Below are 25,003 nucleotides of genomic sequence, written 5' to 3' on the forward strand. Positions count from 1 at the left end.
TATGCGTGGTGCTTTGGAATGACGCCATGCGTGTCGTCGGGCCATTCTGGTGTTTGGAGTCGACAATGTCACCGCATAAACGAAAACATGGCTTTAACAAACAGCGCTGTGAAAAGTAAAACGAATTTTGAACTTTTCTGTTCGGAACGATGACGCTATAACCTTGAAGGCATGAAAAATTGCAAAACAATGAATCCTGTTTCCTGCGCAGATAAGACACACAGGCGGAGGGAAAGTACACACAACGAACGCTGGATCTCAACTGGATTTTATGCCAAGAAAAGTAGGCATTTTGTACATGTTAAGCCTCGCTGGGGACCCCTAGCACGCGAATACGTTTCAGGACCAGGATGATTATCATTCAAAGATAAAAACCAAACTAAAGCTTACCTTTCCGACAACTAACGCTAATTCTTTCGCATCTGGGTATTCTTCCTTCTTTTTACGTGGGTGATGTGATGGAAATGTTCCCCTTCAGCTTACGAGCGTACATTTCGGTGTATAGTCCGTGGACTATATACATCTGTAAAAGTTGAAATTTTGTGTCGTGAGGACTATCTATGTGCAGGGAATATACATGATTTTATTTTTTCAGGTCGTTTGCAAGGGGAGGAGAAGTCCGCCGATTGTTAAGAAAGAAAAAAAGGCCCTCTGTGCACACCTACTGCATGTTACCGCACTAATGAACATATAGCGAAATCCGTTTTTTTACACGGCAAATCAGGAAAAGCGATTTCAACTGGTTCTATGACTGAAATCTGTGCTGTGTAATTATACGCACACTGTTACTTGGTAATAAAACGCTTTCTTACCCACTGCACGCCGCTTGTAGACAATCGAAACAACTTTTCAGCCGAAATTTGTCCCGGCAGACTAACCATGGGGCGCGGAATATAGTCCGGTAATTACAGTATATCTTTTTTCCTGAGTGCAAAATCAGGATGACTGATGTGTTTGTCTTTTTTTCAATGTAAACGCAGAAGGCTTAAAAAGTTTCCAGCTTTTTTCGTGCTGAACTTGCACAATACGCGTGTTTGGTTTTAAAATGCCTTCCATGCTGGCTCGAGCGTACAATAGCGAATGTGATCGGCTAAATGATCTCGACCATTTAAGAAAAATCTGCCCGGTGGTGCTCTTGCCAGCGTTTATTGATAAAGCAGGCAGTCTGTCGATGTAACTTTTGCCACACGCGAGAAGGACGTTGCACACCACGTCTGCCTCACAGTAGACAAATGTCATGGTGTGCCATATATTGCAAGCTGGACTACTTCTGGTGTCATTTACTAGGCGGGACATGCGCGCCAACTTTTCCGAGGCCAAAAAAACAACACGGACACCGCCCTTCTCGCCCACCTTTTTGAGCGGTGTAACACAAGATGCCACTGCTACAGGTCGTTGCTGCAAAGTTGCCTTTTATTACTTCATGCGCCGTCTGCCAGACCACACCTTACGAATCTGGATTTCTTTGATCAACCGTCATTAGCGGTAGAAAGTAACATTCGTGAGGTAAGGTCTTGTGGGTGGCACACGAAAGCAGAAAACGCACCCTCGCAGCAAATACCTCTATTATTGCCCTACTGGCGTCACGTGTCACACCAACTCAAGAAGGTCATTATCTCTGGCAAGCCAGTAGTAGAACGTTTCAGTGCTCTCGGGCTGTAACAGTGCCTCGCTCAGCACAGTCGTACATCAATGCCACAGTACCCGCAGAAGAAGGACTGTAAAGTCGAGGCCAAGAAGATTGTCGCCGCTATTTCTCGATGCCTTCCTCCCCTCTGCCTACTTCTATGTATACCCGCCTTGCTTTGGAACCTGCAAAAGCAAGTGTCAAACTGCCCTCGCATATTGTACTTTTTAGGCGGAAAAACCACACACAAAGAGAAGGAAACAAGACAGAGAGCCTACATTCGGCGCTCCCTGCCCTCATCGAGTTCCCCGGATCCGCAGAGGGCGTAGCAGCCGTTTAATGAACACAGACACCGAAGTCGCATACAGACGGAGATCAGTCAGTCGGCGTAATGAGTACGAGCGCGAAACCACTCCTGCATACGCTTTCCTCGATAAAAAGTTAGGACTGCTTGCTTTCTGGTGTTCTTATAGAATTCTCAGCGTCAAAGCGTGGTTTGGAGAAGTACATCTTAAGAATAAGCGCAGCCATTCTCCAAGTTCTCATGTCATCATTTGATGCTTCTCTATTGAGACAGCCGCTGGGAACTCCAGCATTTCAGCAATACTTGTGAAGCGATGAAAAAACTCTAAAGTGTTCATTTATCATTGCTCAGTACGTTGGATGAAAACAATAAAGCTACTTACCTAGGAGCGAATAAGTTCCGCACACAGATGCTCGCACCTTAATTTTCCATGAGGCACCTGTAACGCATGTGCTGGTCTGCCACCACGTCGGGTTCTCTGAAGAAGGTTTTATGTTTGGACGGATCGGGTTGTGCCCGTAATGCAATCCCGATGTTTCTACGCCAAGGCGACGATTTCGGCGTGATTATCAGTTTGGTTCTTCAGTCCTATAAGAATGAGATGGTTAGCCGCTATAATTCCTTCGCTGTTGCCAAAGCACTGGCAACTTGTACTACAGCCTGTAGATGCTGAAGCACGACTCAAGCGAAAGTGGCTCCGCTGGCCTTGATAGGACAGCCGTCTATGTGTTACGCATTGTTGCCAGGCGAGTAATATTTCCCGGAGTTGAATGCCTCCCAGACGAATTGACCAGACATGGGTGGCGTACTTTTATCATAAATTCGTGACCATTTTTAAGTGTTTTAAACACAGCTATATGTAATTACTAAATCAAATAAAATGTTTACACATCACCTAAGAACTACATGCACACATCAGTTAATACGGACTTGACTGATGATTAAGCAAAGCAAGTGTGTGCCCATCTGTCCAGCATTGGTCCAAGTAACCGTTCCTTATTTTAACCTTGTTTAACACTTTTATACTTGTTTATTTCATAATTTACGTTTTAAGAAAAAAAAAACATATATAAAGCGCACTTAAGGCTCAGCTATGTGCAGTTGTCATTTTGACAGCGCATGGCAACACAATTAGGGCGAATTAGGGATACTCTAAATTGAAGAATAGTCAATTATATAGCACATGCTTTCCTTTCTTCGTGTATTTCACCCCATCGACGAGCAGTAATCATAATTGTCAAATTTCGTATGCACGCGCTTTTATAGCAAGCCATACTGCTGAGTCACTTTAATGCAAGTGTATTTCTCCTCTTTACGAACCGACATTCACCTGCGGGGGGGGGGGGGGGGGGTGTACAGACCACATGACAGAGAGAGAGAGAGCGAGGGCTTCACACATAATTTACAAAGCACTCCAATGGGAAACAACTGCTCTGTATATCATGGTGGTTGCCTGTAGAATACAGAGGCTTTGGGCACGGGTATAACGAGCAGTGTGCCAGTGGTCGAGGGCTAGTTACTGCATATCGGGACGATGAGAAGAAAAATAATGAAAGGGCTACGGTACATTTGCAAGGTACTCACAGATCATGAATAGCAGGATAATGCAGCAAGTACACCCCTGTGTTGCAGGAAATACGCAGCGAGTTATGTAATGGGTAACGAAACAGGTTACGTTTTGTGACAGAGAGGGAGCGGGGTGTGTTAGGGAACGTACGCGAGGTAATGATATAATAGCTCATATCATAAAGAGAAGTGGCCACACCTAGGACGTGTATTACCTAGAGGACCAAAAAAAAACCTGAATGTCCACGAGGGTGTCTGAGTTTATTTCATGAGAATGCAGCCGTAGCTGGTTCTGGGAGAACCACGCGGACAGGTGAGGTTAGCAAACTTGCAGGTATTGTGTGGCCGCGGCTGACGGGGTCAGATTTAGAAATCTATAGGAGCGACCATTTTCCAGCAGAGGTCTAGTCATGTTGCTGATGATGACGTTGTTACCGTGGCTGCTGGAATGTTGTGAGCTTTCTGTTGGGGTACCGGCGGGAACATAAATGCTTAGTTTTTTTTCTGGCTTTCTATTATACCGTTCATAATGACTGAAGCCTCGTGGTGCAATTGAAAAAAAACACGAGGCATAATTGAAAGGAATCATTGCTACTATGAGCATCACAATAAATAAATGCCGTTCAATGAGGTGGAAATTGAGCTCATACACCAGGCTCATTCGCTTACTGTAATGCATGGGGGGGGGGGTTCTTGCCTACTCGGGAAGAATGGCATTCTTGTGAAAATAATCATTCGAAGTATAAGCACACATTTTAGAATCTCTACCGTTAAAGACAAAACACGCGCGCCTGTCTTATTGGAAGAGGTTAATGGAATGGGGCACATGCACCAGCAGGTGTTAGTGTAGCGCTGCCGGTTGCACATTTCTTCATCCTGGTAGCGCTGAAGCACCCCTGCACTTTTTACAGCGTGTGCACAGGTGTATTTTTCGTCTTTTGGAGTACGATCACGTGTGGTGTATAGTCAGACTGAACTAGCACCCCCGGGGCGTTACACGATATCTGGCTCCACCAGGCACAGTTCTCAACCAGCTGTTTCAGTAGGATTTTAAGCTCGGATTTTCATGGCTGGATTTTTTTTACATATCACATATACGGTCTTTCGTGGTGTTTCAGATGATAATTAAAGAGCAGCTGCCTTTTACGGCACGCATTGCGTGTTTTTGTTGAGGAATACAGTCGGCAATAGAGCTTTCAAATTCTAGATCTCGGGAGTGCAACCAAAGAGAAAAATATTGTGTCCCAGGTGAAAATTTTATCCTGCCTCTTGTTTGTGCACCAGCAATTCTCAAAATACGCTACTAGGTCATACTAACGGGCACGAAATGTACAATGCAGCTTCATTTTGTTTGTAGCTGCAAGACGGGATCCCTCATGTTATTTAATGTTCATTAACTCAAGGCTTGGTGCAACAGTGCTGTAGGAAGAATATGGGTATTAAAAAAGAAAAATATTTAGCTTAGCTTTGTAGCTGCAAAGCCCTTCTGCTAACCTTCGCAGTATCGGCCGTGAAGATGCACGTTATGTGAAACTTAATGTCAGGATTTCTATCTTTTCGCTAAAAAACTTGGAGATGCGGACGCAGACGCCTACGGTCGTCGTTGTGACTTACTGGTATATGATATATTCCATTCCTAAACAGTATCGCATTTCCTCCTGCTCGTGGAGTCACCCTGCAGACACTGGCAGTCGAGAGCAGCTTCGAGGACCATGAGCGTTCATGCTTATGCTTCGTTCATTCGGGCAGGCTCCAAAATATATGCGCACGAGGGGATATGTACTCGATACGGAAATGAAAGATGCAACGAAAGACGTTCAAAGGTAGCCTAGGAATTAAAACACGTGTTTGTGTATCCTCTCGGAAAGCTCGAGAGCAGGCTCTCTCTGTTTCCAGTCGCGCCTTGTGGAGAGCATTATCCAGTGGCTGCCCAGCCATACCCGTAAGAAATTGTCGTCCACTTTGGCAGGTTTCATCATCATCTCTGAGCAGCTGATACGTGCTACACTCGTGTATAAAGCGACAAAAGAGTCTTCCAGAGCTCGTCACGTCTGCTCCACTGGGGACGTTTATCAAGAAGTAGATATCTCATACCCCGCGCGATGGTGTACTTGTATTTTCGAAATCATCCGATGCTGAATACGTCAAGCGTGGGGTACCGACGAGTGATGGAGCGACCGGCATGTTGGTGCCTCACTCCGACCGGAATTATACCACATCGTTTCGCTTTGCATAACATTGCGGAGGCCTCTGAGGTCTCTGGGGAAAAGTATGCCGCGTTGAATACGATTTCCTAGTGACTCCTCTCTGGATGTGCTTTTTGCATTCACCGCCCTCATTCACGCTTTTCTCGTCTGTGCAGACTGCTGAATCTGAAGTTTGTGGACCCGATGAGGAAGTTTCGCGTCCCTTATGCGGCAACGGAGAGACGTGTCTGAGTTTTGATCTTATAATTTGTCTGTTTTTGCAAATTCGTGAATTGAAAGTGGTTGTAAAATACTGTATTTTAATAAATGAAAAGAACACACCAACAGTCTTTTCATTCCTTTCATATCCTCAAGCAATTTTTAAGCACTTATCAGCCGTTGTCATCAAAGGCATTTTTCATCCACAAGATGTGAACGAAACCGGCGTTTCAAGCATTCTCTGTACCAAATGTTGACCCCACTGACATTTATTGGCTCATGGTTAGCTGTCAACACGCGTGTCGACTATTACAAATTTCAGTGAATGAAGCGCTGTCGCTGGTTAAGACCAGTCAAGGAAAAAACTTGTCAGCTCATGATCCTTCTAAGCTCTCCTAGAACAGGCTATGTCTTTCTTGCAGGGAATTTAAAATAAAGCCCCAGAACCACTGCACGTTAGCACGACAGCGTCATTTTTCAACGTTCCCAGCTGAGCGCACAAAAAACCAGATCCTGAAAGCGCCGTCGCCAACACGGCCTGTTATTTTCTCTGGTCTGAGGAGTGCGCCAGCATCTGGTTATGGGCCGCGGAAACAATCTGGGGCATTAGTGATGAGCGTGTATATATTCCCGCATCCGCGCCTGCCGTCACCAGTTATAGAAATCATCCGTGCCCCTACCTCTCTGTTGACTAGCAGCCTAGGTAGTGGCAATTAAGGCACCCCTGAGTGCCTCTCACTGCTAAGGTACCTCTTTTCCTGCCTCCCTCATGATGATGATGAGGATGATGATGATGACGGTGATTTCCTCAGGCTTAATGGCACATACCCCCGGCGGGAGATTGTCCAGTGTGCACTACAGAAACGAACGCACTAATGGACCATGAGTGGAGTATTTGGATAATTTTTTTCTTAGACTAACCTTTGTACAAAAAATGCAAGAAAAAACGAAAAACAAAAGAGTGAATCCATATTTTAGTAGCGGCATCTGCCTAATTTATTTATATAGTTGTGAATTTAATTGCACACCGGTGTCAGGGCATATCCCTTGGCGCTTGCCCTCGTAGGAGAGGAGAATCGGAAGAGATGGAGCAAGCCTATAGTCGAGCGAGGCGATCTCCTCCTTTTTCTTCTACTACTTACACTTCTTAATATTACTACCAGATAACCTGGATACATACGCCGGAGATCTGGCATCAACGGTAAGAGAGGAGCGGCTGACTGTGTCGCGGGAAATTATACAGCGCCTTTTCTCTGCTTTCCTCCTTTTCCTTACTGGAGCTCCCGTGCAAAAACGTGTTGTTGCCTTTGAAGCAATTCCACATACCCACGGCAGGGGATTGGCCAGTTTGATGCACATCCATGCAGGATAAAATTAATTCTTTCTACGTTTTCTTCGTCGTACGTCTAGGTCTTAATCTTCCATTCGGAATCCAACGTCGATAACATTCTAGCTTCTCAATCTTTCAGCGTCTCCAGACAAAAATTACGACAAAAGCGAGAGGATGTTCCTCATAGCAGATGTAAATTGACTCCCTGCATTGAAATAAAATGCGCGCTCAGTGACCTCCAAAATAAGGGTGTGATAACCATCGTTTTCTTGTGCGATCGCAGTCGAACAAGATAAAGGACAAAGAAAACCGTCTCGAGGTCTTCGTTCCTCTCTTGTCTGCCACTAGAGCCGCGCGAGAGACAGAACGCACGCCATCTTTATTTTAGAACCGTTCTTTCGCAAGGCGTCGCAGAGCTAAGTGCGTCCACTCAAGCAGTCCTGACCGGTCCACTACTCAGCGCCATCCAACTGGTTCCGGTCTCCACATCGCGATGGAGTATGATCTTGGACAAAGAGCTGACTGCTGCCACGAAAGGAGCCGGAACATCGCAACCCGCGTCACGCGGCCAGCTGGGAAGCCACCGGTCGCCGAGGTCACCAAGCGCTTCGTGGCCTACGTCCGGCGCCTCGGCCTTGCCTTCGGAGAACAAGGCGCTGGTCCCTACTACCACCATGACTACAACAAGGGGCGCTTTGGCTCCGAGAAGCGCGTGTGCGGGAATGCACCCTTCCAGGCGCAGCCGCCAGCCATCCCCCCAGAGACAGGCACGGTGAGCTTGCTTCTTAGCCCCGTTGATTTGCTTTGGTGCTCTGTTCGAATTCTCCTGTCAGGTGCTTCTGCGAACCTTTTTGTTCAAGGCATTCGGTCAGTGCGCGCGTTCAGAAGGTTCATCCCGTTGTGTGCAGGTGCCGTCAGCGGAAGTTCGATGGTAGTCAGATGGTACTCCATTGCGAGCAGCCCTTGCGGGCAATGAATTTTTGCTTTCTCCGCATAGCGCTTGGAACCAACTCCTTGCTATAGCCGTAAGCTTTTGCAGAACAAAGTAACACTGGTGTAGCATGTCTTTCATGGGGAGGAAAAGCTAGCATCTTGCCGGCTGCTGATGACAGTACCCTCCGTGAATTTGAATGAAGAGGAAGGACTTCACCGGTAAAATATGCGAATGATAAAAAAAATTGACCTAGCGGTTACTCTTTTGATAATGAGAATTTGAGCTACCTCTCGAGAGGAACAGCGGAATACAGATGTTGTTTGCAGAAAAGGGTAGGTGTGCGTATTGTCAAGAGTGCTAGAATAGTCAGGAGCGCTCCCCAGTCACGGGGTGTGCAGGCATGCGTGTGGAATTGCGTGGGGCGTACAGTAGGGGCGCCAAGCACTGATGCCCTTATAAGGTCCGGTGGAACATATACAGTAAAGCATGGGGTAAAGTAGATGAAAAAAGAGAGGAAAGGCGCGGCAGTCACCCATTTTGTTGGCAGCAATCATTGATTATCTGTCTGGCGAATCAGCATTGCTTTGCACTGGAGCATACGTCTCGTCATATCATTTTGGTTACTGACAATGATAGCGACGCCTCATGCATGGAACTGAAGCCCTATGATCTGGCGCTGTAAAAAAACAGATTTCAAACTGTCGTGCTAGAAATGTTGACGTTATAACCTAGAAGTCATGGATAATGGTGACATAAGCCCCCTCGCAATTCGCAACTGAATATCAGTACTCGCCAACTAGCAGCCTGTGCGAGAATCCATCTAATTATGTCCGACATGGCAACGTTCGTTAGTTTTCGCAACGCCGTGATGCTGTTCGTGATGCTGTCGAGTGAAGAGTAAAAAAAACGAAAAAGGTAACGTCGCGAAGGCTGCCTTCCATTTTGCGTGTCCTGTTACTGAAGAATCCTAATGGTGCTATCGTGTTGCATCTTGATGTAACAAGACGATGCCTCCGAAGATCGCCTGAAAGAAAAATGCTCAGCACTGAAGGGAATGGAGCCACGACGATAATCGTTTCTTCGGACCTTATCACTAACGAAGACTACATCCTTCTCAGTAGTCATCTATTTGTCATCAGTCATTTAATCTCGTGTGATCGTGCTGTGACCATGGTTACGTTTTGTAGGCTCGATGCGGCGTCGAAAACTGAAACGGTCACGGAGCTTTCCGTATCATCTGTAGGGGATTTACCTTGCTGCAATTGATGGGTTCCCTCTGTGAGTAAGCTATGAGGCAAACATACCATGGCGCTGGTGCTGCGGCAGTGCCTCGCTAAATACATTTGTACGTCAATGTGATGGCGCATGCAGAACAGGGACTATATTATTGAGGACAATTAGATTCTTGCCTTAATTTCTTGTAATTGTAATAATTGTATATGGGTAGTCGTCGTTTTTACAGCATGTGGTACAAAACAACTGAGGCCAATTAGAGATGTCTCATTATCGTAATTGTACATCGGCCGTTGCTTGCCCTTCCTAATGAGCATCACCACATCGTTGAACAGTTTTCATGAAGAAGAAATTCAGTGCTCACGCACCATTTTAGCTTCCCGTACGGCTCAGCCAGTTTTTTTCCGCGAGTGTTTGTTTATTTGCGCTTAAAAACCCAAATTCACTGTGGCTGCTCGTTTAACTCGAAATTCTTCCACAAGTCTTATCGCGTGCAGCAAACAACACAGTCCTCGAACCCGTTTCCAGTGGAGCAAGACATCTACTTGGGGCCCCAGGCGTCGCCGCATGTGCGGTGCAGACTCCGCAGGCAGCAGCCCAGGCTTCCATGGGCGGCCATGCATGACAGCCGAGACGCTGTAGCTAGGAGGGCGTCCGGCCGTGCTGCCGCGGCTGCCCATGCCAGCCGCTGCCGTAAGTGGCATCTCACAGACGCATGCGCACTCCGTCTTCCCTCCTAGTTGTTCACCTGGAAATGAAACCGCAAATGTCATTTATGACGGTACATCGTGCCGGGTTTCGTGGCGCAAGGAATTATGCACGTCATGGTGAAAATTGTTGTAACCGCTGTGCAACAAATCAGAGACCTAATATGTGCCAGGTAAATGTTTTTTGGCGGCTGATTTCTCACATGGAGCTAATAAATGATGCGAACGTTGATGTAAGCAAAGCAGCAGTTCTAAATGCATTGTTAGGCCATAGACACAAGACAAGTTTGGTTTGTGATGCTTCAGTGCATTTATAGCCGCATTACTGGATGTCTGCTGCTATTTAATAAGTAGTCACTTTAGGCGCAACAGTGCAGTTTAGGTGGCATGCATTTGAAGTAATGAACATATATTGCAAGGGTTGCTGTCTATAAAGTCCGTTCTGCTAACCACTGCAGCAACCGACGTAGTGATGCGCCTTATATGTTTCGGCTTATCAGGAGTTCACTTTTACCACTAAAACATAGAGAGAGGCGAATACAGCAGCTTGCGGTCGTTCTTCTTATTTACTGCGCGCCGTTTCTGTGGTGTTTTCGTTATGCTATTCTGTTCCCAAAGAGTACCGCGTATCATGCAGTCTACCTACAGAGATTAGCTGTCGATATCAACATAGAGTTGAGGCTTATGTGCAGTTCATTCGGATAGGAGTCCGAGAACATGGGTAATAAGGCATTTTAAATCTATCACAAAAGAAAATACAGCAAAGGAAGAAGTCCAAGGGGCCCCAAGAACTCACAAACAACGCAGTTTTATTTCGAGCCTTTCCAGCAAGCCCAACAGTAGGTCTCTTGGGGAAAGTGGGGGAACAAACCGTCTTCTCGCTTTTTTGAATCGCGCTTTATCCAGAGCATCCTGCATTATTCGATGGCTTCCACATCATGCGCAGAATAATTGCGTCGTACCTTGTGGCAGGTTCCTCATGACGTCATCTCCGTTGTATACAACGCGGTTGTAACGAAAAAAATAGCCAAACGTTTACTTAAAGTAAGTGCGCTAGCATATTCCCTTTTCTTTGTGTGTCTTCGGTGTCCAACATTCTCGGAGAAAATTTTTTAAAACTAGAAAATTGTAAGTTACTGTTATGAAACTATTGAAGGTATACAAAAAATGCTTTTGTCCAGAATCGTTCGGTAGGCGTTAGACTCGGTGATTGCGCTATGGGATTTAAATCGCGGGTTAAGTTTAGAGCTATCAATTGTAATCATGCGCAGTAAGTGCGAAAGCATGCGATCTTTTGGCGGCACTTACAAAGTAGCAGTCTAGATATTTATTTTTCCGGCTAACATCTCTCCGACTAACACCTCGGGTTCGAATCCACTCGGGGGTGTTAAGTGTTTATTTCAGTTTAATTGTGCTCCGAGGTTTCATCCTCAGACGAGACGGCGTTTTCGCTATCGAGGAACTTAGTGTTAACGCACTCTATGCGACACAGCAGTGATCTGGAACTGTCATCCCTGGCTTAATGGCGCAGTCATTCTAGCGGGGCCAACCTCATCCTTTTGCGACGAGGCTCGTATCTGTCTAAATGTGCGCCCGCAAAGTACGTCAGTCGTGGGATGTAGGCGAAGAAAGCTGAAGAGACACCCACGACAAAGTGATGTTTATCTGTATGGATAAATTAAACTGTAGATATGAAAAGAGGCTACCTCAAATATAAATGGGAGGTTTTATTGGATAGAAAAGTTGTAAAAATAAAACACTGGAATCTTTGTCCTCTCCAGTTTTCGCGAGCAAAATGGGACGCGTGAATCCATTCATTGAATGCCCATCTCTGGGGCTAGGCAATACTGTTACTCACTCCTTGCGGTGATCAGGGAGTTTTTGGTCTTGAAGGCGCAAATTTGGATCGGGCGCCGAGACATATTTCGATGCAATTTTCTCAACTATAAATTTCTATATTGATGCCGGCCAAATATCAACATAGCGAAAAAACCCTCAGATCGGTTTTTACTGAGATCAAAAGTTAGAGCGAGTTGTCCTCAGTGTCCAGCCCAAGTACAAAAAGCTCACGCTAGTGCCTTTGCTTACGTAGACTGTACACAGCGACGGGGCCACGAAAAGAGAGTTTATAAATGGCGCCACTTAATTAACTGCATCGCCTCTCCTTTGGAACACTTCACTTGTATTTCTAAACGTCCAACGTTGCTGCAAGCATCGCACGCTTATAACGGTCGTTATTTTACTTGCAAATGGTGTATTGAAGAAAATAACGGCAATATGCAAATGAGGGAAAGTGTTCGCATACTGGAGAATACATCCGTTCCACAGCGGCACATATTGAGTATCCAAGACTCATTAGCAAAAGCTCTTGCGTTGTGGCAGTGTAATTGAAGCAGCAGCCATCATTCCCGAGGGTGTATCACACTGGCCGGAACTGTACCTTTGTCTCTTGCTTAGTAAAGCAACCGTGGGAGCCACTGAAATCGCTGGCATAAATGCGTTGAGCAGGGTTTCTTAGTGTCGGGATCCCTCCGGTTGATTCACCGCCCTCATTCGCTCTCTTTCTTCTGCAGACTGCTAGCCCGGAAGTTTGTGGACATACAGAGCGTGTTTGAGTGTCCTCGTGGGCTACGGAGATAATTGGTGGCAGTTTTGTTTTTAAATATTAGTGTTTTTTTTCGATATGGCTCTGTTGGAAAATATTATCAAGAGTTTTGCAATTTATTAAATCGAAAGAACGCATATGCGGTATCTTTATTCCTTTCGCAACCTAGCAGCGCTCATCGAACACTGCGCCGTAGTTATCTAAGGGGTTATTGACTCACAAAAGCGCCTATAGCTGGCTGTAGAAATGTACTTAGAGAGGTTACATGGAAGACTGAGTCCATAGCACACATGGTGGACAAATATGCAGCGAAACGAAGCTCTGTTATTGGTGGCGTAGAGTCATCACAAATAAATTCTCCGAAGTATCCACCACCAGGCCATTATAATCACGGGGCTAAGCTCTCGACATCGCCCACTTCAGAGCAAAACGTCTGTCAATGGGAGGCCCACAGAGATATTTTTGTCGCTGAACAAGGTTTTGCGGCAGTTTTCGCTTATAGGACGCACCACGCCAATAGCCACGTCGTTTAACCCGTAAGTAGTTTTTTGCTCTAGTTCCTGCTGTAATGAATGTGTTTGAATCTTTTTGCTCAATTTCATAAAGAAAAACTTCATGGGTTGGCTGCGAGTATTTTTAGGACAGTGCTAGAATACAGCACCGCAATACGCTGAGTCATGTCATATACAGTATGCTTCGTGATCATCCCGGCTTTTTGCTCGAACTACACTGAATCACGTAAATCATGTTTGGAAGATCCCCTATCTGCAATGAGCCGATGTGACTTTTTACTAAAACCAGCCAGTGCGCATGAATTCACCGGAAAACCTCCGCCCTGCATCAGCCCTACCTGTATGGGAAAGGTTATGGAGAGAATGGTCCTCAAAGCGCTCACTCGCCCGGAATGACAACTGTAGCACTTCCGCCATGTACTACCGCGCTCAAAATGACATGCAACACACGATCGAGTGGCCGCAGCGCTTTCCGGACGCACGGTGGTGCCAACAAGCGTCGTGCTTGAAAACAAAAGGAAAAGGAATCTGGTGTTCCACCAGCCAGCTGCATCCACCGCCCCGTCTGATCTATACAATGTGAGATCAACTGCGACATTCGCCTTGCATTAGCGTTGGCGATGCGGTAACGCTATGCTCCTTTAAAGACCAGAAGGCACAGGGGAGAAGGGTCACTGCTGGAACAGAAAAACTCTTTCCCTTGCGTTTTCAAGCTCGCCCTTTGCCGGCCCCACCATGCTTCCGGTAAGCGCTCCGGCCACGCTGCCGCGCGTTGCAAGTCATATTGAGCGCGGTAGTAGCTCCGCCCGAACGGTTCAGCAAGAATTTATGCTGTCAAAAGGTTGCGGAACGATTATAAAAAGACTTATGCGCAGTCCCCAACGCTGTGCAACTGCGCACTTTTGTGGGTGATGACGTCGAGGGTCTTAGCCAGCCTTTAGTAAGCCGATACAGGAGTCCGACTATTAAACTAATGCTAAACTTCCTGTCCTGTCGGTCACTAAGACTCTGAATCGTATAATGAGGCCTATTCAGTCTTCAGCGTTGTGTAACTAGGTAGTGAAACCTCTTCCTGCTAAATGTGCCGGCTTTCGCCATCTATGCTATGCCATCTATGCGGATGGCATCACGCCCTGGTGTGCCCTTGGAAACCCAGGATGTGAAGAAGGCACCTTCCAACAATGCCTGGACATTATTCAATCCGACGCTACCAGTGTGGGGCTCGAATGCTCAGCCGGAAAATCAGACTACACAGTTGTTTTCAACCACAAAAGGAGGGCCGCTAATGCCTACCGCTCTCTCATTAGTTTGAAAATTGACAGACGCTCTATTCGATGTCAGGCACGTGTTCGCATCCTTGCCTTCATCTAGTAACGGGATGTGAAGAGCACGCTGTGGACATAAATAATTGTCCTAAAAATAAATATCCCCCTCCCCCGCACGCTAATAGGCTTAAATGAATTACCCGTGCCACACCACGAGCTGCACAAGATTGTCGAACCTGCCGTGTTCTCACAAGTCATGTATGCGTCCATTCCACCACATAAAGAAAACTGAACTAAACAAAAATGAAACTGCCATCCACAGATGCTCACGCACGGAGCTAGGTGTCCCGGCATACGGACCTAACTATCATTCAACACATCTCCCTAGGGCAGAAAGTTGCTCCATTGTAATGAAAGAAAACGACAGTCCAGACCTAAAGCAAAAGAAAAATGTAGATTTGCAAGAAGCTTACATTGCATTTAACTACCGCGCTGCCACTCGCACACACACTGTAGTTTGGCGGTCGTTCCCTCAGTGGGGAACGGGTGTGCAAGCTTACGTGCCGCACTTAATCCCATCACTGCCACACGCGCGCACACACATTGGACCCATCGTTCCTTCAGCGTGTGACGGGTACGAAAGGTGTCGGTCTCTCTCCTCACTGCAACCCTCTTTCAGCGCTTTCCCGCTCAATTCCACTGAGGCATTCCAGGGTGTTTTTATGGATAGGCTTAGCGCATAATCACAGGGAGAGTAAAGAAAGAGTGGACGATCGCTGAGACGGTATGGCGACGATGGGAGGGTGAAAGGGAGAGTCTTCTGCACTGCGAGTGGAAATAAGCATTCGAAGAGTAAACACGCTTTTGAGAATCCCAACTGTGACTGATCGAACGCGCGGCGCCTGTTTTCTTTGAAGCGCTGCAGGAACTGGGGCGCATGCATCCTAGGTCAGCGTAGCGATGTCTGCTTCACGTTTCTTTATTCCCGGTAAGGTGCAAGCGCACCTGCGCTGTTTACAATGCGTGCGCAGATGTCTTAAACTTCAGACATGTGCACGTGAGCTGGGCAGTCAGATGTGACTCGCAAGTCGATCACATCACACAATTTCTGGCTCCCAGAGAAACTTCCCAACCAATTGTTTTAGTAGGTTTTGACTTCAGATTTATATGGCTGTTTTTTTGTTTGTGTTTGTTGCAGGTGGCTCTCTGTAATTTGTTCAGCTCACAACGCAACATCAAGAGAGGAGCAGGAAAGGCATGGAGGTTAACCAGAATAATAACCGATTTGCTACCGTTTTTTTACTGTAAGAATTGCATTTTTCATGGTTCAATAGAGGCGGGGAATCAACCTGAATATTGGTGGCCTTCGTTATGCAACGAATCAGATTATTGTGTGGTGGGTAAACATCTTGGGGAGCTATTTTTCTACAACACAGCAGATTGAAGCCAACGCTGATGTCCCTCAAGCAGGAGTTCTTAAAATGCGAAATTCAGCAGTACTGTCGAGAATGAAATTTTCATTCTGAAGATTCGTTGCATATAGGCTACAGCTCCAAAACTGGGTCCCCTGCTATTATTTAACATGCATTCAGTTAGGTCGTCGTGCAACAGTGCTGTATGGAGAACATGCGCCCGAAGAATTGAGAAGATATTGCAATGCTTAGTAACTACGAAAGCCGCCCTGCTAACCGTCGCAGTATCCGCTGTAGAGGTTGGCTTTATGCGTAATTGTTCAGGTATCGCTCTTTCCATTAAAACACGCAGACAGGCGGAGACAGCCGCTCGCGACCGGCCCTGTTATTTATGGCTGGCCTTTCTTGAGGCGTTTTTTTTTCATTGCTTCTCATTTTGCAAACAGTATTGCATCTCACCCCGTCCGTGCGGTCTCCCTACACATGGCAGTCGCGAGCAACCGGGTGCCTCTCAGGTACAACAGTGAGGCCCTTTCAAATGAATCGTACGTTATGACAGTTATTATGTTCATGGTAGTAGGTAGTTAAAAGATAATTCGTTAGCTATTTAAACTGATTAACTTTTTAACGGTTGATCTCGGCACAATTTTACATCGCGCAATAGGAGGCTTTCAACATTCTCAGCGAACTCAGTTTTTTTTTTAATTTCTAAATCGGCATTGTGGCTCGAGATAAAGAACGTAGAATTAAGTGCGCAAAATGACCCGATACCAAAATAGACGCGCGACATGCGCCGGAAGAGGTATAGGGCCGCTTCAAGCAAAGGGACTCGGTCAACGAAAAAACCACGCCAAGTAGAGTTAGGAGACACGCTCACCTGCCTGGTTGCATTCTTCGTTAGGTGCTCTCGACTGGACACAAGCGTCTCACAGTGGTCTCACAGACGCAAGCTGCATGGGGTTTCCGCTTTGTTCCTCGCTATATCGAAGTGGAGGAGGCAGCAAATGCTGCCAGCATTGTCTCCCGCATTAAGTCATCCTCGCCGATGCATTTTCGCCCGCCGTGAAGCCACGCTGAACACTTTTGTCAGCCTCTCAACGTATTGCTGAAACAGCAGTGTTTCGTTGGCGTCGCGGCTCACCGCTCAGAGCGTCCCCGCCGTCTTCAGGTTGACTATTTGTTCCCTGTGAAGCAAGAGGGAAGGCTTCGGTCTGCCTGACGCCCAAGGAACATTGCTTCGTTTGTTTGTTTATTTGTTTGTTTGGTTGGTTTTAAGCGCGTCTCTCTGGTGTGAAGTTCGATTAAACTTTGTTTATTGATTTATTCAATACTGCCAGCCACCTATTGGTGGCCAAGGCAGGAGTGGGGATACAACTGCACAGTACTTTGTCAACAACGAAAAAAGGGGGGAAAAAGGCCTGCAGTCATGCAGCAAAATTTCTGCGAACAACTCAAATAATGGACTAGTAACAAATACTCTACATTAAAATTAAAAACAAAGCGCGACAAGGGAAACACTCCAGAATCGAACCAAACACCCTAACTTGACCTGCTGGGGTTGACTGCAGATAAGAATGTTTCGGTTTAAGATAAGGTGACAACTTCGCGAGGCAACGCAATTCCAATAGGCTATCGTTCTTGGGAAGAACGACAGGTTGTATGCAGTGGTTTTGCATTTGGGCACTACAATTGCTTTATCGTGTTTATGCTGAGTTTCTCGTGCTCTGTTGTACTGCATATAATTGTCAAAGTCTATTCTGGTGTGATTATTGACGATGTCGAAAAACATTTTTAAGCGATGCATTTTGCGACGAGATTCCAAGGTGGGTAAACTGGAACGGCTAAGAAGATCAGATATCGATACCTGTCTTCCGTAGGCGTTGAAAATGAAACGTAGTGCTCATTTTTGGACACTGTGATGACCCCCATAATGCGCAGGTCCACACGGGACGGAGAGGCAAAGAGACACCGTATGGCTCAGTTTAAACAAACAGGTATATTCAATAATTACACATGATTAAGATTATACATCAGAGGCTGGGGCGTCCGAGCTTACGTGCCGACGACTTCATGGGGGCGATGGAGTGGCTCCGGAGTTGGGCTCGAGCGGTTGCTGGCAGAAGCTGCACGCCGTCGGGCTTCGGCGCTGAAGGCCCTCTTCGCGAACGATGTCGTCCTGAGCGTGTATGCAGTAGAATTTCAATAGTCGTCCGTTTCTTCGAGGATGGTTCACAAACCCTTCCTCTAGTGTCGTTCGGCTTGGAAGATGAACAGGAGGCGAGCTTGTAGATGATGACAGAAGAGCATAATTTTACAACATACATATACAGAGAGTTAAACTGGAAAAAGCAGAACTGAATTTACAAAAGAACAAACTTTGCACTACTTTACTCATCGACCGGGCAGGTTAGTGCCTAAGTAGCATCACATTACATGCTAAGCATGGAGCCCCAGCTCAGACTGGACTGCATCCGTTTACATGCGCTTTTAAGCACTTGATTAACAAAGGACTAAGGGCGGTCATTTTCAATGGCCCGCCCAAAGCATCAATTCTCCAATCAAAAATAACATGCGAGATGGGGACAACCCCTTGGGTTGGGCTTAGCCTCGAACCCAGAGTATTGTTAACAACACAAACTAAATAAACAAAAACGCCACAACTCTCTCTCAAGTGAGAGTATCCACAGGCTCTCCCTTCGGAGCTAATCCTTGCCCCATGCATGCATACCGCCACCCACCATCGGTCCGCGTCGCCCGTCAGCAACAGAGGAGGGGGCGAAAGGGCCCACGATGCTGCCGGGCTACCGACGGCGGGACACAGCTAATAAGCATGAAGGGGTTCGTCTGTCGCTCCGGGAAACCAGATTAAGGGTCGCCCCTGTCTTCCCACATTCTTGGCGAGTCTTGCCTGTCCGCCATGACAGGTGTCCGTCACGGCCCTCCTGGGAATGCGCTTTTGTTCACGAGGCACGGCGGGAAGCTGTGGGTGCCTTCCCGGCGAGATAGCCCACGTCGAAAGGGGGGGGGGAGGGGGTTCGTGCGTCAAGCGACAATTTTCGTTCCCCGTATGTACTCGGGGGCTCTCGGTTTCCGCGTGTGCTGGCGTCCTGCTTTCTGCAAAGGTATGCAGCTGGAAAAGAGGGGCGGCCTTAAGCCCCAACTCGATGCACACACAAGGAATGTACCTCGTAGCACACAAGGAATGTCACACTCGCTCACCCTCCAGAAGAATGTTCTCCGAACATTTGAGTCCCTGCAGCTCCCCTTGTCTTTCTGAATCGCCTCGCACAGTGCGTCCGACAAAACACTTTTCGCTGGACTCAACACCACTGCACAACACCATATGCCTCCGCTGTCATAACTGGCGTCTCCAGGGGCAGCACTGATCTTCTTTTACAGATAAACATGAAACTCAGCACCCAAGCCTCTCCTTTCTAGTCCAAACTGGACGAAATAAATTTGCCACAGTTATAAAGGAGCTCCCACTTCTAGCACGATCACGGCACAGACAAAAATATAGATAACGAAAGGAAGTAGGGCAGGTTCTGCATGCGCTCCGCATGCTCTCCTGTGAAGGTGTTACTTAATGACAGAAAGGTTTAACTACCAACTCCGATAACTTAACACATAAGCACATAGCAATGTTATGAGCTGCGGTATTACACAATTCTAACCAGTTCACAACTCCGCTCTGTTTACGCCATTAGTCCGACTTAGCTTTCCGATTTCGCAGCGGATATCGGCCTTCATGAGTCATACTAAGTAAGTCTGTGCCCCTTTGTCTGCTTTGGGACTCGCGAGGGCTCGTGGCAGGAGCCTCTCCTGGCGTTATCTGCGCGGCAACCTCGCGCGCTTCTTCTTCTAGCAATGCATGAAGTAAATCCGGTGGCATTCCGGCCGTCACCTCGGGCGCCTGCCGAACAAATGCAGGAGAGGGCGTTTCTTGCGAACTATATGCGCGCTCCGCTTCACTTCTGTCCCCATCAAAATCCGCGCTTTCCCTTTCCTCATTTCGTGAATACTGAACCGGTGCCGACTTGAGGCGATTTGCGTGTATCCTTATCAAACGCCGGTTCACGTCTCGGACTCTGAAGTTTACCGGAGAAAGCTTCTCGACAACCTCGCACGGTCCTCTCCACTTCGTCTGGAACTTACGAGCTAGCCCAATCTGCCTTTGGCAGTTTTCAATGTACACGCTGTCCCCCACATCAAACGGCGCGTCTCTAGCACTGCGATCGTGCACCTCCTTCCTGCGCTTCGCCGCTTTCTTTAAGGACTCCTTTGCGATGTCCCTCGCCACTTGCAAGCGCGATTCTAGCTCAACCTTATAGTCGTCCAGTGAAGCGTATGGGACACGACGGGGGCCCTCTGGCACTTCACTAGGCTGGTCCGGGTCTCGGCCGTAGAGAAGAAAGAATGGCGATTCGCCCGTGCTCTCGTGTGCTGCGGAATTGTAGGCAAACATTGCATACGGGAGCCACAAGTCCCAGTCCCGCTGGTCGCGCGAAACAAAATGCGACAGGAACCCGGCCACGGTTTGGTTCAGTCGCTCCACCGCGCCGTTGCAAGCCGGATGGTACGGTGTTGTCTGCTTCTTAGCGATCTTAAGCAGCTCGCAAACTCTCCTCATTAGCTGCGACACGAAGTTCGTTCCCCGATCTGTCAAGAGTTGCTTCGGGGGTCCATGTCGGAGCACGATCTGTTCGACAAATGCTCTTGCAACCGTGTCTGCCTTCTGATCTGGGAGTGCTACCGCTTCCGCGTATTTTGAAAGGTGATCGACAAATACTAAAATGTACTTGTTTCCGGAAGTGGTCGTGGGCAAGGGGCCCATTATGTTCATACCTGTCCGCTCGAAGGGAGCCGAAACCTCAGGGAACGGCTGAATTGGAGACAGGAATGACACTTCGCACAGTAGTCTCTAACATCCTGTCGCATGCCACTCCAAAAGTACAAACGCTCCACACGCCTGCGTGTCTTCGCTACGCCAAAATGACCGGCGCATGGCGCATCGTGAAAAGCGCGAAGAACCCTTTCTGTCCACGACCGAGGTATGACGACTCTCTCCCAAGCGGTTTTCTCTGGTCTCCCTTTCCTGGTTGGCCTCGTGCGCCGACACAGGGTGCCGTCTTTGCCAATGAAATAACCTAGCTGTTCGGGGTGAGACGGTGCGCCCTCTAAGCTTTCGATTATTTGCTTCAGGTCAGGATCTTTGCACTGCTCTGTGCGTAATTCGGCGGGGTCGACTACGGGGACAAACTCATCTATAGCTGCCACGGCAGCTGTGCGGCTGAGTGCATCAGCATTCAGATGTGTCTTTCCTGACTTGTGCTCAACTTCAAAGCAGTATTCCTGCAGGTGTAGATTCCATCTAGCGAGTCGCGAGCTAGGGTCCCTGACACTCATCACCCATTTCAGAGGATGGCAGTCTGTGACTAGCTTGAATTTGCGGCCGTAAAGGTAGCATCTGAAGTGCTTTACTGCCCAGACAACGGCGAGGCACTCCCTTTCCGTAGCTCCGTACTTTTGCTCTGTAGGGCTCAGCTGTCGGCTAGCAAAAGCAACGGGATGTTCTTTGCCCTCGATAACCTGAGATAGCACGGCACCAACTGCGAACTTTGACGCATCTGTGGCCATAACGAAGGGCAAACTAAAATCCGGGTGGCGCAACAGCGGTGCACTCATTAGCTTCCTTTTCAGGGCCCCAAAAGCATTCTCCGCGTTTTCGTCCCAGCAAAAGGCGACATTTTTGGCTGTTAAGGCGGTGAGCGGCTTAGCGAGCTTGGCGAACTCCTCTATGTGCCTTCGGTAGTAACCGATCAGGCCGAGAAACTGCCGGACCTGGCGGACGCTAGTCGGGGATGGAAAATCCGAGACACGCCTTAGTTTCTCAGGGTCCGGTCGCACGCCGTCAGCTGAAACAACGTGCCCGAGGTATTTCACCTCGTTTTTGAGGAATTGGCACTTAGAGGGCTTCAGCTTGAGACCCGCTGCTCTTAGTCGCACCAAAACCTGCTCAATATCGCGCAAATGGTTATCAAAACTGTCACTGTATATGATAATGTCATCCATATACACGAAGCACAGCCTCCCCAGAAGACCTGCCAGGATAACATCAGCGGTTCTCTGCCAGACAGCAGGGCTGTTGGCCAGACCCATCGGCATTCTTTTCCATTCATAGTGCCCTGAGGGCGTGTTGAATGCCGTTTTCTCGGCATCTGCCGGATCCATTGCTATCTGCCAGAATCCCGCCGCCATGTCCACTACCGTGAAGTACCTGGCAGAGCCCAGCTGAGAAAGCGTCTCCTGTATATTGGGGATGGGGTATGGATCGATGCGAGTTGCGGCATTTAGTTTGCGGTAGTCCACTACCAATCGATACGAGCCATCTGGCTTTTCCACCAATAGTGCTGGTGCTCCCCAGGGTGACTTTGAGTGTTCGACAATGCCGCGATCAATCAGGTCCTGCACCTGCCGCTCCATCTCCTCACGTTGGGAGTAAGGAATCCTGTACGCACGCTGGTAAACGGGCGATGAAGTGCCGGTTTCTATCCTGTCCTTTATAACGCCACAGCAGCCCAAATCCAGGTTGGACGCGGCGAATACCTCCGAGTAGTCGTTCAGCAAACCAGCCAGAGCCTCCCTCTCCCTGGATTTTACGTGAGAAAGATCGAACGACACCTTTGGAGCAGCCGAAGGACTAGCATGCTCTACAGTTGCGAGTACCGTATCGGTGGGCTCACGTTGCTCTATCGCAGAGGTGAAGAAAGCCAATGTTTTGTTCTTGGGAAGGCTCAGTGGCTGCTGGCTACAGTTAACCACCCGTAGGGGCACTCTGTGGGCGTCATTAACTGTCACGAGGCACGCGGCTGCCTTCAGGCCATTGCTGAGAGAGTCGACCGGCTCAAGCACTCCCACGGCGCCGCTCTCTACATCTGAAGGCACAAACGCGTACAAAATGTGCTCCGACCAAGGAAGGACGACCGCCTCCTCGACCAGCCGGACGGCAACCCGCGAATATACCTTCTCCAATGATCCCATTGTTTGATGGGTGTCAATATCGGTAATTTGAATCTCAGCCCCTCTCCTGTTCAAAAACGGAACTTTTGAGCCGCCCGCATTAACCTCTTCCTCAGAGAATGAGACTACTACCTTCCCTTTTCTCAAAAAATCCTGCCCTAATATACCTGACACTCCGTTTGGCAGAGACACCGTGTCCGGGCATACGTAGCAGGGGTGGTCCAATGCAATTCCGCCGAGAGAGAAGTGTAACCGGTAGAGTCCACTTATGCCAAGAGGATCCACCGTTATGCCTACAAATTTGGTTGCCATACCACCAGACGCTTCCAACACCTCGCGGTCCCCCTTCCTTCGAAGCGTGTTAAAACTGCTCTCCTTAAGCAATGTCACGTTTGACCCCGTATCTATCAACAATTCCATGCAACAACCATTTAACTTGCAACGCACAACAGGGCATGCCTCGTCGGCCACACAAACTACCACCACCTCATCATCCACTGCTCCCTCCCCACGCTCCTCAGGCTGGGGAGGACTAACTAGTTTTTTGTCTCGGTATCTGGAGCCCCGCTGTAGGCTTGCTTAGGGCGTGTCTCGCCTGCTTCTCTTTGTGGCTCCCCACGGCGCACGTTTTGGCAGAACCTGGCGATGTGTCCGCGACCCTGGCAAGCGAAGCATACGATTTCTTCAAAATCTCGCATACCGCGCCTGTAGCTTTGTGGCGGTCTCCGGTTTCCAGCGAATGGGCGCTGTTGAGCGCGCGCTTCAACCTGGCGTTCTACCTGCTGAGATAGCAGCTGTTCCAAGCGATCTAACCGCTCTGTCAAGAGAGCAACCTCAGGGTTGAGAACCGCTCTCTCTATGACGCGTACTCTCGCTGCGGCTGTCGTTAACGCTTCATTTCGTTCCTCATCCAATGCGGCCTCCACGGCTTGGTCGAAATTGCTCGGCTTGCGCGAGAGCACGAACCGGCGCACGGGGTCTTGCAGACCAGCCACGAACAAAGCGGTCATTTCCTCTTTAAGTAGATCCTCCGCGTATTTCTTCCTTAGCTGGTCTCCTTCATCCTCCCTGCTTAACGTATCGCGCGCTAAGCGCTGAAGCCGCGACGTAAACGTTCGCACGTCCTCCCCTACCATCTGTCCGGCGTCACGGAACCTCTGTACTCGCACGTGACGTGGTTCAGTGTCAAAATGCTCAAACGCGAGCTTCATAAATTCCGCAAATGATTTTGTGGATTTTACTTTTTCGTCTCGCCATGCAAAATCATGAGCAGCTCCTGCCATCTTACACCTCGCCATTCCCAGCATTTGAGCATCGGACCATCCCCCCATTTTCCCAATCTCTTCTAGCATGGAAAAGAAATCGCAGATTGGAACCCCTGTCTTATCTCCCGTAAACGTCGGAATGACGCTTCCTAATGCCAGCATGCTTGCTCCGAGCGACGGCTGTGGAGTGGGAGCTCCCTCAGATAACGACAACTTCTTTTTTCAAGCCCTCCGGTGCCTCAAGCCTCTCAAATGGGGGTAAAAGTCCCACAATCAGTCCCGTGATTCCCTTTTGATTACAATTTTGAAGTCATGAATGTCGCAGCGTTCAGAGGACATTTGCTTTTGAGACCCCACTTCTGACACCAGTGTGATGACCCCCATAATGCGCAGGTCCACACGGGACGGAGAGGCAAAGAGACACCGTATGGCTCAGTTTAAACAAACAGGTATATTCAATAATTACACATGATTAAGATTATACATCAGAGGCTGGGGCGTCCGAGCTTACGTGCCGACGACTTCATGGGGGCGATGGAGTGTCTCCGGAGTTGGGCTCGAGCGGTTGCTGGCAGAAGCTGCACGCCGTCGGGCTTCGGCGCTGAAGGCCCTCTTCGCGAACGATGTCGTCCTGAGCGTGTATGCAGTAGAATTTCAATAGTCGTCCGTTTCTTCGAGGATGGTTCACAAACCCTTCCTCTAATGTCGTTCGGCTTGGAAGATGAACAGGAGGCGAGCTTGTAGATGATGACAGCAGAGCATAATTTTACAACATACATATACAGAGAGTTAAACTGGAAAAAGCAGAACTGAATTTA

General features: G+C 48.2%; 1 protein-coding gene across 1 annotated transcript; it reads left to right on the forward strand.

The window, feature by feature from the left end:
• The first annotated feature begins 7,725 nt into the window (after positions 1 to 7,725).
• LOC144120078 (uncharacterized) lies at positions 7,726 to 10,067 on the forward strand. Its single transcript, XM_077652545.1, has 2 exons — positions 7,726 to 8,004; positions 9,928 to 10,067. Exons 1-2 carry the CDS (start codon positions 7,726 to 7,728, stop codon positions 10,039 to 10,041), a joined length of 393 nt encoding a protein of 130 aa, XP_077508671.1. The 3' UTR covers positions 10,042 to 10,067.
• Positions 10,068 to 25,003: the final 14,936 nt, after the last annotated feature.

This window comes from Amblyomma americanum, chromosome 1, assembly GCF_052857255.1.
Source record: "Amblyomma americanum isolate KBUSLIRL-KWMA chromosome 1, ASM5285725v1, whole genome shotgun sequence".
NCBI classification, from domain to species: Eukaryota; Metazoa; Arthropoda; class Arachnida; order Ixodida; family Ixodidae; genus Amblyomma; species Amblyomma americanum.

Bases quoted from the DNA above. Each gene is read 5' to 3' on its own strand.
- LOC144120078 (XM_077652545.1), top strand. From the start codon at position 7,726: ATGGAGTATGATCTTGGACAAAGAGCTGACTGCTGCCACGAAAGGAGC. The intron at 8,005-9,927 runs GTGAGCTTGCTT...ACCCGTTTCCAG, and splicing joins TCCCCCCAGAGACAGGCACG to TGGAGCAAGACATCTACTTG.